Source organism: Pan troglodytes, chromosome 5 (assembly GCF_028858775.2).
Source record: "Pan troglodytes isolate AG18354 chromosome 5, NHGRI_mPanTro3-v2.0_pri, whole genome shotgun sequence".
Classification (NCBI taxonomy): domain Eukaryota; kingdom Metazoa; phylum Chordata; class Mammalia; order Primates; family Hominidae; genus Pan; species Pan troglodytes.
This window is the reverse complement of record NC_072403.2, coordinates 180078947-180095911: the sequence shown is the minus strand read 5'-3', so window position 1 is coordinate 180095911 and position 16965 is coordinate 180078947. Positions and strand designations below refer to the sequence as shown.

The window sequence follows — 16965 nt, the reverse complement described above, 5'->3', positions numbered from 1 at the left end:
ACGCAGCAGCAGCCTAGAGAGCCCTCAGCTGCTCTGGTGGACCCCTGGTGAAGAGAAAGGCCAGGGCTGCCACCCTTGAGAAACTGAGCCCCGACCAGGAGGCAAGTCACACACAGACCGAACAAGCACGCAACCAGGCCAAGGTGAGACGGCGCAGGAGAATGACCACCGTGCCGTGGGAGTGCCAGCTAGCCACAGCGAGGGCACAGGAGGTGCAGGGGGTGCATGGGTGGCCCTCGAGGACGTGCAGGCCAGACGTGTGTGCACGTGTCCTGGGGTACGTGGTCCCCCATCCTGGGGCATTTTGGGGAAAATGGTTACCGAGGCAGTCCTGAAGGAGGTGGGTGAGCCTGCTGTTCCGGTACGGGACATGGCTGCGGTGCTCCGACAAAGCCCCCAGGACGTCTGCCAGGCCCGCAAGGCTGTGGTTGATGCACGCCGTCTCCCTCAGGGCAAACCCGGTCACTCCAGACACACCTGGACAGGACCGCCACGCACCATCACCGTTTGCACCAAGAAAGGAGGCAGGAAAAGCAAAACCGGCTCCTTGGGAGGAGCGGCTCTCAGGCAGGTAGAGGGGAGGCCATGGACAGGACAGGCATTAGAGTGAGGGTCTTTCATGGCTCTGCTCACAGCTCAAAGCGAGCTCCTGCTGGGAACTCAGGTTTTCTCTTCCCAGAGGGCCAGTGTGAGGAACACGACTCTCAGGTTGCCGGGGTAAGAGAACCAATCCCTGAGAACGTAACTGGATTTGGAACTCACCTGTGGAGGGAGAAATGCCTGGCTCGCCCAGAGCTTCCCGGGCTGCCTGGTTGCACATCCAGCTCCATCAGATCATAGGCTTCTGCAGCACCCACCCCCCAGGGAAATGCCTGTCCCTGCTCACCAATGCACTCGCTGCCGGCCAAGTCCACGAGCTGTAGTCGAGCCTGCACCTGCTCCGCATGCCCTGCGGGGTTCCCAGGAACCAGCTGTGGAGCCAAGGCCCCTTGAGAAGCTCTGCGGCTCCTTCCTGCCCTTCCTGCCTCTGTTTGCTCCCTGGGGAGGGTGGCACTGCAGGCTTGGTCTGCTGCAAGGGACCAAGGAGCGATGAGGAGGAAAACAGCTGCATGAAGCCATGAGGCTGTGCTTTGCCTCAATCAGAGCCGAGAAGCTTCTGAACTGCACCCTCCTGCCCACACCTCCCACCCAGTAAGAAGTGGGATTTCCGCAGAGGTCCAGGGGATAGTGGCTTCTCTGGGGGAAAACACAAGTTAGAAAGCAGCTTTCTTCACTGTGGAAGGTTGAACTAATGCCTAATTGGCCCAGAGGAAATCAAATAATGCTTCTTAGGAAGACTTGGTAATCATGTTAATTAAAATCCCACTCAGAAAATCTATGAGCCCTTTTAGAAATAAATTCTACAATCTGTTCGATAATCTTCCACACAAATCCTAACAAAAGGGCTCTTAATTTTAATGCAAATGTCTTTGTAGTGTGTTATTCCTAAACAAACTTCTTAGGTTTTTTAAAAAAGCAAAATAACATTTATTCACTGTGCAAAACATAGAAAGTATACACAATTTTTTTTAAAGGACATGAAATCCGGTCTTATTCCCACCACCACTGGCAGCCACACCGCCCCTGTATCCGGAGTGTTTTTGGTAGAGATTGTTGGTGCTCCCTAAACATCACATGCCTGTGCCTTTCCAGCCCCTGCGGTACAAGGCCGTGTGCCCAGCTGTGGCCCACTCTGGGCTGGCCAGGGGCTATTGTCAGCACCTCCCCATCACCTCTCCTTCCCTTGCCTGAGCAACGTTGGAGGCCAAATGTTTCAAGTGCCACGGTGGCAAGAAGGATGGGGAATGTTCAGCCACACTGGCCTTCAATACGAGTGAGAAATGGCCTTTCCAGTGTCAACCCACTGAGACCAGGTTTTGATGGGACTACAGTCTCATGTTCCGGCCCCAGACCCATGGCTCTCCAGGTGTGGTCCCCGGAGCCGCATCCTTGCAGAAACGCACACTCTGGGTCCAGTCCCAGCCCTGCTGAACCTGAGCATGGGTGGTGTCTGCTATTAGTTCCCACCACCTGCTGCAGGGAATTGGACACAGCTCAAGTTTGAGAGTTGCAGCCCAGGCTTCACAGGCCTGTGTTCTTTCTGTTACATAACTGGAATCATTTTATATACTACATAGTTTGAAATTTTGGTTTTAAACTGAAATTACACTCATTGTTTCTTCCATGACAAATGCATGTACTCCAAGGTGTATTATGCCCTGCTTTTCTTTCTGCATTATATTTTATTCAGCAGAGTGTTTTCCTCCCTCCCACTCTCACTTTTTCTTCTCAGCCTGGGATCCCAGTGGACTTTTGGGTTTGGGATGCAGATACTGAAAAGGTGTGGCTGCTGTTCCCATGCTGGGTCCTATGAGAGGCCTTGGATGCTGCAGGCATGCTGATTTTTCTTCTTCTTCTTCTTCTTTTTTTTTTTTTAACAGAGTTTTTGCTCTGTCGCACAGGTTGGAATGCAATGGCACAATCTCGGCTCATCGCAACCTCTGCCTCCTGGGTTCAAGCAATTCTCCTGCCTCAGCCTCCCGAGTAGCTGGGATTACAGGCTTGCACCACCATACTCAGCTAATTTTTGTATTTTTAGTAGAGACAGGGTTTCACCATGTTGGCCAGGCTGGTCTCACAAACTCTTGACCTCAGGTGATCCACCCGCCTCAGTCTCCCAAAGTGCTGGGATTACAGGCGTGAGCCACTGCGCCTGGCCTGATTTTTTTTCTTCTTAAGTGGGTTTTTCTATTACTTGCCACTGACCAAGCACAAATGGTGACTTACCAGTGCTGTCAGAGCAGGAGGCTGTGGTTCGAGTCACCGTAATTATCAGGTGAGACCTGGAGGAATCCACGTGCACCAGGGTGGGGTGCTTCGCCCTGAGCTGCAGACCTCCATGAACGAGCTCCATCCGTTTCGAGGCGCTGCCGACAGCCCTACAGACAAGGCAAGCAGTGGGGAACACAGTGAGGGCGGCCCCCCTTACCTAAGGCAACTTCCAAGCCTCCTCGGCTCAGGGAAGCCTCTCACATGAGCCACGCATGCCAATGGGGTACTGAAGCCAGTCTCAGGCACAATAAAACATGGTAAAGCAAACTTTTTCCTTTTGAGACCTAACCAACCTATAGCATCTCTAATTGCTGACCCTGAAATAATGGACTGTTTCAGAACAAAATCAGAGGTTGCTAACCTTTTCAACATCACCTATTCCTTTATTTATTAGAGCCTCCAGGAACCATGTTTTAAAAATATTTTGTGTATCAAATCTGATTTATGAAATAAAGGTTTAACCCATTTCCCCATGTTAGTGGATGAGATATGACTGCTAATCAGAGCTCTTAATCAGCAGGAGATAACATTTCCATCACAGTCTGTCAGTCAAAGGCTCAAATTTTGGGTGACTTTGTGTGACCGTATCAGGGTTGCATGGATGATTTCCTTCAGCTCTGTGAAACATTCAGCATGGCTGGCAGGCCCTTCCCTTGCTGCCTCCGGGGCCCAGGATGGGCAGCCTGACCGGGCCCTCACTCATGGGGAGGGTTCCTTCTGTCACCTCCCAGCTGTACCCCCACTGGGGCAAACCCAGCACATCCATGTGGATTTGACAATAGGGAACTTTGAGGAAAATACTTAATATGGGGGATCCTCACTTTTACAAGAGGATTATCATATTCTGTGAAATACTGATATTTACAAATGTGGATGAGTTCATCTCTCCTAGCCTGAGTGGGGTGGGCAAGTTCTTTCACCTCCACAAGTCTGCTTCCTCATCTGTGAGATGGGATGATGCCCGTCTGAGGGGCTCTTATGAAGGTTTTTTTAAAGATACATTTATTTATTTTAATTTTGATTGTAAAAAATATTTTTTGTGTTTTTTTTACTTTTATCTCTAACAGCTTTAAGATATTAATGACATGAAAATTGTGTATGTTTAAGGTATACACCTTGATATTTTGATATGCGAATACATTGTGAAATGATCACCCATTCCAGCTAATTAACAAATATATCATCCTGACATAGCCACCTTTAAAGAAAGATCATTCTTACAGCAAATTGAGAGTTGTGCAACACATACGAAGCATGAAAACACACAAGGAACCACTCAGTGACAAGGAGCACTGATTGGGCCACCATGGCCGATTCTCCTTGGGATCCTTGGGCGTGGGGAGCTCGTTTAGAGACGTGCAGCCTCCTGACCAGGTGGGAGGGGCAGGTGCCGTTCTCACTCAGAGGCCAGCAGCACGGGGCAGGTGCAGTACTCACTCAGAGGCCAGCAGCGCAACCTCTGTCCGTCCATCCTTGGCTGTCATCACCTCACGCTTGACCCCCGACACTGCTGCAATGCTGTCTTTGGCCAGAAGGTCAAAAATGTCATTATTGTAAACTTCCACTATGGAGACTTCAACCTTTGGGCTTCTTGAGGTATTTTCCGAAATGAGCCTGCGGGAAAACACACAAGAGAAACTTACAGAAAGTCTCACAGAGTGATTTTCAGTGTAAGCCAATCACAGCCCCAGACGCCCTACAGGATGCTCAGTAAGACTGCTGGGGTCCGAGCAGAGGGCTGCACGTTACATACCCCAAGATCACTCAGGGAAATAAGGTGTGCCATTTAGGTTGTAGGGTGAATACGTGTCTTGGGAGCAGTTATTTTATCAGAGTTATATTTAAACCAACACCTTTGCAACCAGTACACTGAGGATTCTAAACACACAGGGCGAAGAAGCCTGAATATCACATGGCTGTGGTCTAGAAATTACCATGCCCCATTGACCGATCACTGCAGACACCCAAGGCAAGCTGCAAGGATGTTCGGGCCTCTAGCACTTCTCCAGTGATGGGGTTTGTTTATTTTAAAACTTTTCCACTTCAGGGAAGCTTGAGTCCAGAGTTTATTCCAATTCCACTTATGCCTTCCAACTGCAACTTTCCTGCAAGACCCGTAAAACCAGCTCAGGCTCTTTAAAAAGCAGCTGCACAGCTGGGCACGGTGGTTCACACCTGTAATTCCAGCACTTCAGGAGGCTGAAGTGGGTGGATCATGAGGTCAAGAGATGAAGACCATCATGGCCAACCTGGTGAAACCCCATCTCTACCAAAAATACAAAACTTAGCTGGGCGTGGTGGTGCATGCCTGTAGTCCCAACTACTCGGGAGGCTGAGGCAGGAGAATCGCTTGAACCTGGGAGGTGCAGGTTTCAGTGAGCTGAGACAGAGCGAGACTCCATCTCAAAAAAACAAAAAGCAGCTGCACATCTTATTTTGCTCCATGTTTTAAAGAACTATGTGCTGGCTTGTAGGAATGTTTTTAAATAAAGATACTACAGAGAGAGAGAGAAATAAAATCTTAATCCCACAACAAAAAATGGGTGAGTGCTAACCCTGGATTCCCTCCCTTCCTCTCTCCTCCCTCTGGCTTTCTGGTTTGTCTCTGACGAAACTCCCCTTCCAACCTCGTCACCAAATAACAAAGGCCTCTTTCTTTCTGCTGGAGGTGACCGCCTCTCTACCACCTGCACGGTGATGTCAATCCGATGGTGAGCATTGTGCTTTTCTTGTTCCTAAGGCTATTCTGAGAACCGGGCGGGAAGTCCTGAGTGACAGGATGCTATCTGTACTCGAGGGAAAATCCAGCAGGAATGTTTCCCACCCAGGCGCTGCCAGGCTGAGTTTTTCATCCAGATCTAGAGGAGTTTTGTCTTCTAATGTCGAACAGTCAAGAAAATGATGAAGACTAAAATGAAAGAGAAAGTAAGTAAAACTCTCAGGTAAAAATCATTATTGGCAAAGCATCAAGATTTGGATTAGACAGGTTCAGCACTGGGGTTTGCTGAGAACACTCTGAGTGTGTGCAACAGTGAAACAGGAAGTTAGCTAAGCTACAGATTTTATTTTACTTTATATTTATTTATTTATTTATCTGAGACAAAGTCTCACTCTGTCACCCAGGCTGAAGTGCAGTGGCACATTCTCGGCTCACTGCAAACTCTGCCACCCAGGTTCAAGTGATTCTCCTGCCTCAGCCTCCTGAGTAGCTGAGATTACAGGTATGCACCACCACACCCGGCTAATTGTTGTATTTTTAGTAGAGACGGGGTTTTGCCATGTTGGCCAGGCTGGTCTCAAACTCCTGGCCTCAGGTGATCCACCTGCCTAAGCCTCCCAAAGTTATGGGATTATAGGTGTGAGCCACCATGCCCAGCCTAAACCAGAGTTTTTACATTCTCCTCCTCTCCACACCTTAGGCAAAATGCACCAAATATCCAGAAACTTAACCTCCACACTTGGGCCCATCATTTACGTGTCAGTTTGTCTCTTTGAGTGTCACAAAACCTAAGTTAGAGATTTCTCAATTACGTACTACCGAGCAGTTAATTTGAGAGATTTCCCACAAGTAATCATTGGGCTGTTGACTAGATTCTAGGGACAATGGTGAAAACCACAAGCTTCAGTCTTAGCCTTTAAGAAGCAACGTGTTGAGAAGGTGAGACACACACGCAAAGGACTCCAGGTCCTGCAACGAACAGTGTGATTCCAATGCACGCAGCTCCGCTGACTCTCTGGGGCGGGGAGGGGCGGGGCCGTGCTTTGTCTCTGCCATCTGTTCCTGCCCATTTTCTACTGGGTCATAATTACCTGTTTCCACTCTAGACTTTTTAAAAGCAGAAAACTGATCACATGCACTTTTGGATCCCTTGTGCCTCTGACAGTGTGTAGCAGGTGGAGAAACATCACACACTCCTGTTGATAAGGATGACAGCAGAGAGCAGTCGGGAAGGAGGCGGTGTCAACAACCAGGTTTAGAAGAAAGGAGAGAGGCGTGCAGAGCCAAGGAATCCAGGCAGTAGCATTTTATTTACTTTAAAACGACAGGAAATGGCTTATCTGGTGACTTCAGCAATCTAAGAGTAGTCCTTTTCAGGGTAAAGGGTTCCTGTAAACTATCTCTGATATCAGCACTGATGTCATTGTGGTTTTGTATCATTTTGGGCAGAGGGCCGTTTGCAACTTGAGTCACGAACACCCAAGCTCACCCCCAGCCCTGGCCCAGCGCACCCCTCTCCAGGTCGTGTGTGGATGTGATGAGGGAGCACACGGTCCGGGTCTGCTCCGATTCTCGTTTCTGCAAACGACGAAGGTGAGGTCTAGGGAGAGTACGGCCTTGCCCGGGGCCACTCACTTGGAAGAGCAGAGATTCTGAGACTCTGACTGAGGGATTCCAGTGCCGCAAATCACTGTGCCCTGGAGGGAGACGCACAGCACCCGAGACTCAGAACAGCAAAACGGGAAAACCATTTTAGAAACGAGGCGACTGAAACGCTTGCCAGTAATGCGATGGGCCCATTGGTAACGCTGATTATCCGGTTTCTGGAGAGGCGCAGCCGCCTGGCCATCTTCCTGATGGATCTTCCCTAACACTTTTAGGCAGCTAACAGCCCTTCCCAGTGCTGCCTCAGCTCAGTTCCCGCCTCCTCCGCAGGGCAGTTCCCGCCACCACCTCAGCGCCGTTCCCGCCCCCCCCGCAGCGCCGTTCCCGCCTCCCCCCCCCGCAGCGCCGTTCCCGCCCCCCCCGCAGCGCCGTTCCCGCCCCCCCCGCAGCGCCGTTCCCGCCCCCCCCGCAGCGCCGTTCCCGCCCCCTCCGCCGCGCCGTTCCAGCCCCGGCAGCCCTTTGCCGCCCTGGATATGCTTCCGTCCGCAAATTCCAGAGCCAAACGGAAACGCAGCCGTGGAATGTACGACGCCTGCTCTCACTGGCTGTGCATCGTGCATCCCTAAGCCCAGCTGAGGGGGAAACGGCCTCGGAAGCACGCACGCAGCTCACACTGGGAACACTGCGAAGCCGACGTCCGGGACGTGCTGCCACACCACATCGCCCCCTTCCACCGTGGTGTCCCCGCTCTCACAGACGAGAAGAAACGCAGTGAGGGGTCTTGAAACTCCCACCATTCTCTCCCGCTTTCTACCTCAGTTCCCCAGTGCTCTTGCCTCAGCCTTTGTTTTTTCTACCTCAGTTCCCCAGTGCTCTTGCCTGAGCCTTTGTTTCTGGAACTTAAAGAGTTTGCTTAGCAGAAGGAAAAATGACTGGTTGAATATTTAATGACATGCACCATCCATGCAAGCTCGAACTCCTGACCTTGTGATCCGTCCGCCTCGACCTCCCAAAGTGCTGGGATTACAGGTGTTTGAACCACTGCGCCCGACCACTGAGACGACTTTTTACTATTTTATTTTTCCCTAGAACTAACTATGTTGGTGAAATCATGACACGGGCAGTGGGTCTCTTTCGAGAATGTGCTAACGGGTCGGGAGCGTCTTCGCAGGCCATGTTGGCTGGACCCCTAAAGAGAAGCGGATGCATACACTCCTGATGGCGGCAGGAGGAAGGGCGACGGAAGGACGGGAGTTTTCCCTCTGTGCTTCCCATTCCAGGACAGAAAACCTCCATCCCTCACCATCCCCCACCTCCACCCCTGCCTAAGGAACCCTGTAACTCGGGATCTCTTTCAAGAAGTTTTGTCTTAGCCAGGCAGGGAGACTCATGCCTATAATCCCAGCACTTTGGGAGGCCGAGGCGAGTGGATCACCTAAGGTCAGGAGTTTGAGACCAGCCTGGCCAACACAGCAAAACTCCGTCTCTACTAAAAATACAAAAATTAGCTGGGCATGGTGGCGCACACCTGTGATACCAGATACTCGGGAGGCTGAGGAGGGAGAATCGCTTGAACCCAGGAGGTGGAGGTTGTAGTGAGCTGAGATCACACTATTGCACTCCAGCCTGGGTGACAAAGCAAGACCTTGTCTCTAAAAAAATTTAAAAATAAAGTTTAGTCTTAATGATAGAATTTCAACATAATTTCATCACAGGAATTGGTAGCAATAATGCCCAGAAGTATGAAAGCACTTCATAGTGCTGAATGTATCTGATGAGATTATGGGGTTTGATCACCTTCTTCAAATGGTAATAATTTTTCCCACGTGATAACCAAGGTGCTGACCGCCTGGCTTCCCTGCCATATTTCTCTGCCCCACTCATCACCATCGGCAGTACCTGAAGAGCTCCTCAGCCACTCTAGGGATAATTCCTAAGTCACTCTGTGGGTCAAGCGGCAGAACAGGGCCATCGTCCGAATGGCGTCCCAGCATGGTATAGCTCTTTCCGCTGCCCGTCTGTCCATACGCCATAACACAAACATTGTACCTAAAATTCAGAGCAGATTCAGTCCAGCAAAACACACGTGGGTGCCAAGAAGATTCCAGGAAAAATTTTCACTTGTATGAGAAACTTCAATACATTTCATTTCCTATTCCCCTGTTACTCCATTTCTTATAAATTAGGTTTTCATTTAACTACAACTATTTTTTGCATAATCTATCCTTGTTGCTATCTTGTTGTACGACATTGGATTAAACGGTATTTGCACTGACACACACACAGCGTGGGTTCATCCATCCCGGTTTCTCCTGGGTGTTTTCATCTCCCCATCCACCAGCTCAGCATTCACATAGGGATTCTGACCTTAGCAAGGCCTTCCTAAATCCCCACACCTTCACTGTAACTATCTATTTTTTTTTTTTTTTTTTGAGACGGATTCTTGCTCTGTCACATAGGCTGGAGTGCAATGGCACAATTTTGGCTCATTGCAACCTCTGCCTCCTGGGTTCAAGCGATTCTCCTGCCTAAGCCTCCCAAGTAGCTAGGATCACAGGCATGCATCAGCACACCCAGCTAATTTTTGTATTTTTAGTAGAGACGGAGTTTCGCCATGTTGGCCAGGCTGGTCTCAAACTCCTGGACTCAAGAGATCCTCCTGCTTTAACCTCCTAAAGTGCTGGGATTACAAGCATGAGCCATTTTTGCATATGTTTCATACAAAAGAAAAATTTTGTATTTTGTAATTGGAAGCGACTTTGAGGTGTTCATGTCCACAGTCAATTCACATGTGCTGAGGTCCTCTCTGTGACAGTAGCACCTGCTGCCTCTCGGTCCCAAGACTCTCAATTAGCTGACTGCAGCTTATTTCAGAGAAGTTAACTACCAACATCCCTACATTTCCTTCCAATTGTGCTATTTAGCCCAAAATATCAATGGGAGGATCAGAAATATTTGGAAGAATATTTAAAATAAGTATGATAGAAAATCATCCTCTTAGTCATGATGTTTAAGATGTTCATGGTTGTAAAGGTATGGGTCCACCTGGCCTGATGCTGAGTGGATTCACGCCTCAGAGCAGGATCTCCAGCCCTGACCCCCCGTCCGAGTCATCAGGGGAGATTCCGCAAGTCCTGCACTCAGAAATTCTGACTTAACTGGTCAACTGTGACTCCGATGTATCAATACCGGTTAACGTGGTGTACCCACCACAAGTCCAACAAATAAAGCTTGTTGTTTTGACAAAATGATTGCGAGACAGTGTTCTGATTGACATCTAAGTCTCCCCTAGAAAAGGACAGGAAAAGCAGCAGAGCCCAGTCCTGGGGCTGACGGTTTGAGTCGCTAGGGTTGACTGTTACATTCCAGCCACAAGAGCCTGGAAACCACAAGCTCCCACCAAGCTGATCAGGCCTCTGCGTTACCATCCTGCGAGTTTTCCTTCCAGGATTAAAAAGTCTCAAGGCATTCATAACAAAACCCCACTATAGGCTATGTCTCTTCCAGCTTCCCTGAGTTCATTTACATGCATTTCTTTGTGTGGAGAATATCTTTGACTACAACAGATAAATGGGTTCTTACAGGAGTCTTTCAACCATTTAAGAATGAACAGTAAAAGGAAACTTCCTGGAGAAGGAAGCTGTAAACCAAAAATACAATTCTAAGGCCCCCCAGCCATCTGAATGGACTTCCTCCTCGGCCAGGGCACTCTAAAATTTAACCTCAGAGTCTGGTTCAGGCCATGACGGGAAGTGGGGGCCGGACAGGCCTCACGATACCCTGCAGCCTTAATATCGACACAGATCTTACATCTGATAAGAAACATCTACGCTCTGTTCTCTCTGAAGCTGCTACCTAAAGGCTTCCTCTGCAAGTGAGAACTTTAGTCTCCATAATCCTTTACCTTAACCCAGACATTCCGGAGCCAATGTATTTTTTAAATGAATTGGATTGAAGTCTCATGTCTCCCTGAAATGTACAAAACCAAGCTGCGCCCGACCACCCTGGGCATGTGCTCTCAGGACCTCCTGGGCCGTGTCATGGGCCACGGTCACTCATATTTGGCTCAGGATAAATCTCTCCCAATATTTTACAGAGTTTGACTCTTTTTGCTGACAAGACTCAGAACTCAAACTAACTCCATCTGTTTCGCATTATCCTGGAAAGGCAGTTCTGGCAGTGATCACTGTGACCACGATGTCTTTTTTATTTCTGGAATCTGCTTACTTAAAAGATGCCTACTTAAAAAGAGACTCCCCTATCATTTTCAAAACCATTTTTTCAGATGGGTATAAAAATCCCAGCCCTCTGGAGGAAGAGTTGAAGCAGCAACTGCATCATGATTGGCGGAGCGGCCCCGCGTGCGTGCGTGGTCAGATATAGGAGCTTCCTGAGTTGACCCTACTCGTCGGATCATGTGCCTTTGGATGTGCAGCACACTGTGTAATTACAGTTTCTAGGTCCTTGAGGTTCCTTGAGGTTGGCTGTGCAGAAGCCTTTGCTGGACAATGCAAGTAAGTCTTCGTCAGGAACTTTATGTGGACTTCTGCCACAAAACTGAGATTCTTCAAAATGCCCCGGAGTGGAAAGTATTGGCTTAAGGTGTCTCCATTAAGTAAAAAAAATTCTTCATTCCTAAATTACAGCCCGCTGCCTTTGACATCAGTAGTTGTATATTGCAAGAATAGAAGGCTGATTCCCAAAGGGAAAAGTCCCTAAATCTGACATTAACATTCCTTACAGATTTTTTTTAAATTCTGAAATGTTAGAATCCCAGAGAGAATGGCAGCTGCACTCACAGGCTTAAGCCCACATGCACTGTAACTAAAGTGGAGTTTGGAATCCCAGGTGGATATGCTCATTTAACAAGCATTCTCCAAATCATTCTCACTCCTTTTCCCAGGGTGCGGAAATAGTCTCCACGGATGCAAGCGGAGTCCATGCTGGGTGACCCATGGGCATGCTCTGCAGTGCTGTAGAATGCTCAGACTCTAATGCGACATTCTTACTCCACAGCACAGTGAAGCTTCTTTATATTCAAATGTAACTATGATGACTGGCCTTAAAAATATTTTAACTCACCCATCCAAGAGAGACGTGAGTAGGGGGCACACATCTCCAAAGACCGCGCTCTGAGACTCTGCTGGACCATAAACCCTGAGAGACAAAGTGAAAATGCTGCATTAATAGAAGCAGCAGAAAGCTGCTCTAGCATGCAGACTCAGAAACCTGGGAACACAACGCCCCGTGTACTTCCCATCCCCCCAACGCCATCAGGATTCTTCAACAAAAGATTAATCTGTGTTATTTTTCAAGATAACAGAGGTTAATAAAGAGTAAAGATAGTACTTTCTGCTATGAAAATGTAATAAGTATAAATGAAGTGACAGATGCTTGCAAGAAAGGAAGGAAGGAAGGAAGGGAAGGGGAAGGGAGGGAAGAGCGGGAGGGGAAAGGAGAGGGGAGGGGAGATGAGAGGGGAGGGGAGGGAGGAGTAGGAGGAGGGAGGGAGAGAGAGAGGGACAGAGGGAGGATATAATTATCCCATAACTAAATTAGCTCTACTTTAGAGGGCCCAATAATCGCAATGTAAAAATCCCACTCTGAGCAATATTTGATATATAACATTTGATTTTTATGTTCAAGCTCTTAAAAATCTTGTTTTCCTAGGCCCCAGGTCAGTTCAGCAGAACTTGAATCGATATCATGGGACTGGATGTCCGCTCTGAAAAGGAAACCTCGTGTGGTTCTGGGTCTGTAAACAGGTACAAATAAAACAGGAAGCAACGTCCAAAAAATGCCGTTTCCTGCACAGTTTGAAAGAAGCCTGGAGCACGGTGAGAGAACAGGCTCCCTGGCAGCTGCCCAGCACTGGTGCTTGGTTGCACTTGGTCAGGTAGGCTTTAATGTGAACCTCAGTTTCCTGAACGACAGGTTTTGACTTAGCTGGAACCAAGTTTTTTCCTTCCTTCATTTTCAAGTGTGTCCTGACGCTCAGTTGATCCACGTCGCCTCCAGCAGCGGCATTAATTTGACACGGGGGAGGGGACCCTTATGAGGTGTTCCACATGCATGATGTAGAGGGTGTGGTGAGCACTGTGTGGGAAGATGCTCAGGGCTGAGATCTTTTTTAACTTTTCACTCAGAAAATACACCAAGATACAAAAGTAGAAAGAATAGAAAAGTGAGCCCCATGTGCACATCACCCGGCTCCAGACCCAGGCCTGGCCTGCTTCTCACGCTGAAGCTGACCTGAGGTCCATGTCACCTGGGAAGGCCAGTATATCTGTAAAGGATCATGACTTGAAAACATAACAGTATTACCATGACCATGCCTTAACATGAATGTTAGTTATTCCTTAACACCATCCAAAAGTCAGTGTTCGCATTTCCTTAATTGTCTAGTTAAGTTACTTTTTCCAGTTGGTGTTTTAGAAATAATAATTCATCATGGCATCTACATTGCACAGGGTTGCCACCTTCTAAGTTTCCTAATCTATGGCAAGGGTTGGCAAACTATTTCTGAAAAAACTAGATCGTAAATATTTTAGGCTTTGTGTACATCTTACCTTTAAAGAATACTGGAGTTTTCCCCAGTAATAGGAGGGAAAAGTCCAAGATGCCAACTACCTGCAATACTCTTTACCTGCAATACTATTTAATATTGCATCGAGCTATGATTGGCTTATGCAGTTGAACAAAAGAAATCAATTAGTGACATAAGAATCAGAAAAGGCAAAAGAATCTCTACTTGGAGCTAATATGGCCATACATCTGAGAAATCCAAAATGAAAAGACAAAGAAAATTACTAAATCAATAAAATAATTTAACAAAACAGCAGGTCATAAAATTAATGTGAAAACATCCATAGCCTCTATATATACAAACAGAGTTAGAAGACATGCTGGGAGATGAGACTCTATCAGTGATACCAACAAAAATATGCCTGGAAATAAACTTAATAAGAAATGTTCTAATCCTTCATGAAGAAAATGATAAAAAGGCTCCTGAAAATACATGATTAAACTCAAACAAGTGAAAAGTCACGGCATGTTCCTGAATAGAAGAGTCAACTCATGAAGATGCCAGTTTTTCCAAAGTTGGTTTATAAACTTACCTCAATCCCCCCCAAAATACTATATATGCTGTCAGCTTTTTCCTGGAGCTCCAAAGTTTTGTTACAATTTTTTTTTTGGCAAAATAAAAGAACGAGAATAGAAAGAAGCCCTGGAAAATAGAGGAACTGGGATGGGACGGGCTCAGACACTGGAACCTTCTCTGAGACTCTATCTATGACAGCTTGGTCTTGCTGCGTGAATTAGTAAGTAGGCCGAAGGAAGAGGGGGAAATGCTAGACAGATACAACTCCATGTGGCAACAGGCTGTCAGATAAAGGGGCATCTCAGGTCAGTGGGGAGAGAGGTGTTTTAATAAGTGGTGTTACAGGCTGGGCACGATGGCTCACGCCTGTAATCCTAGCACTTTGGGAGGCCAAGGTGGACAGATCATTTGAGCCCAAGAGTTTGAGACCAGCCTGGGCAACGGGCAAAACTCCATCTCTATATCCTTTTTTTAAATAAATAAATTTTAAAATATTATTTTTAATTAATATTTTAAAAAATAAGTGGCGTTGCAGTAAATGAATAGATTTAAAAAGATAAAATGGGGTCAATTCTTTATAAAATGGACTAGGACACATTCCCAACAGACCACGAGTTTAATGAAAACCACCCGGCCATGCGTGTCCCAGCAGAGTCCACGGGTGGGTTCTTCTAGAACCTGGCAGCCTTTTTACCTACGATCATGTAAACATGTTCGTGTGGCTCAAAGACACCAGAAGCAAACGACAGACTGAGAAAGTAGCGGCGGCTTAAATATCTCTGCTCTATCAAGTGCTCCTAGAAATAGAGAAGGGAAAGGTCAGTCCTTGCAGAGAAGTGAAGAATGCACAGAAAAAAAGATGCGAATGTCAGAAGCACACGAAAAGACTCAACTTCGCTCTGAAGAGACGCGACACAGAGAACCCGTTTCTCACCCACGGACCGGAACAACCCATGCATCTGACCTCGTGCTCCATGGGGATGTGGAGGGAAGCCGGCCTTGCCCACGCAGCTGTCCAGGGAGGAGGGGCGGTCCCAGTGCCAGTGGGAAGCTGGCCCTGGGACCTGGCACCCCCAGCACCGGCCTCCCACAGTCATGTCCAGCCACACCCAAGGCTCCTGTGCTTGGAGCCTGTCATTCTCATTCTTTTTCTTCATAACTTTGACATTTTCCCCCCAACCTGGAATCTCCTTTCCCTTTTTCTTTTTCTCTCTTTTTTTTTTTTTGGAGACAGAGTCTTACTCTCTCACCCAGGCTGGAGTGCAATGGCCCAATCTCGGCTCACTGCAACCTCTGTCTCCTTGGTTCAATCGATTCTCCCTGCCTCAGCCTCTCGAGTAGCTGGGACTACAGGTGTGCGCCACCACGTCCAGCTAATTTTTTGTATTTTAGTGGAGACGGGATTTCACCCTGTTGCCCAGGGTGGTCTCGAACTCCTGAGTTCAGGCAATCTGCCCGCCTCTGCCTCCCAAAGTGCTAGGATTACAGGCGTGAGCCGCCACCCCCGGCCACCTTTCCCTTTTTCTCTGCCTGGTTAACTCCTGGTTAGCTGAGCTGTCAAGCCCCAGGTTGAGGGCCTCCCCCATCTCTGCCGCCCGCCCCACTGCTGTGTTGGTGGCTTCTGAGCTCAGCGCAGCCTCCTGGGAACGGTCCCTACAGCTCTAGGTCTTGGTGGCAAAAATGCTGCCTTCCTCTCACCTGCATCCCTTGTGTCTAACAGGGTGCCTGGCACATAATAGGTGCTCAGAAAAATGCTTGAACTTGAACGACTATAGAAATTTCACACAAATGTGTCAGTTAGGAATATCACATTGTAAATCCTGTTCTACAAGAACACGGCCAGCAGTCCTTCAGCTTCCTGATAAATGAATTCTTCTCAAAACAGTGAACATGACTTATTCTTTTTCTCCTTGCATTTTGGATCAGTGGCATTACTTTTAGTTTGTCTTTTTTTAAATAATATTTTTATTTCACTTAGAAAATAACCTTCTTCTGACCCTGGACCTATTAATATTTTTTCTGAATAGTAAAATTGAACTTTCCCCCTCATACAAATTTATTTTTAAAATAAGTTAAGGGCTGAAAGTGTTGGAATTTTTTTTAGAATGGAAATAAAATATTTTGACATTCGTTAGTTCCATAAAAAGCTGTTATAAAAACCAACAATGTTCTGATTTCATAAGAACCATATGCTCCACTGTTTATAAAAACAAGATGATCCTGAATGCTAAACAATATTACCCCAGAATGAATTCTTGCAGAGATTTATATTTAAAGTCTCCCCTAGCTCTATAGATAGACAGCAAGTTGCACAAATTCTTCCATTTTTCTGTTCACTTCTAACAGCACAATTTTGACGTTTCCCTTCGACCCTCAGCGTATTCATATTGAGACAGGGCCCTCTGAGAAGACATGTGTCGGCATGAACTGTGCTGTCCACTTCCTTCTTCCCCAAAACAAGGTCACACGATCCCCGAGGGTGGTTTCCCCACCACAGTGCCCTTGCCTGTGCTTCTCCACTGACCTGAGCAGCAGCCTGGTGTAACCCAAAGACTGAGACCTTCTGCCCAAATCCAACGCTTACTAAAAGCCATCGTTTAACTAGACTGGGCGGTGGTGCCCCCCGCAGCTTCCTCTTCAGGTCCTCCTGGGACGACCAACGGCCTGA

The 16965-nt window shown here is 47.6% G+C and overlaps 1 protein-coding gene across 1 annotated transcript in view; it reads right to left on the bottom strand.

Annotated features, from left to right (window-relative positions):
* Positions 1-16965, bottom strand: part of KIF25 (kinesin family member 25) — a 72914-nt gene that overhangs the window by 2547 nt on the left and 53402 nt on the right. The window contains 6 exon segments of the mRNA XM_024357516.2: positions 322-477; positions 887-1069; positions 2827-2978; positions 4309-4485; positions 9095-9244; positions 12278-12352. Of these exon segments, the coding sequence (XP_024213284.2) occupies positions 322-477; positions 887-1069; positions 2827-2978; positions 4309-4485; positions 9095-9244; positions 12278-12352 (893 nt within the window).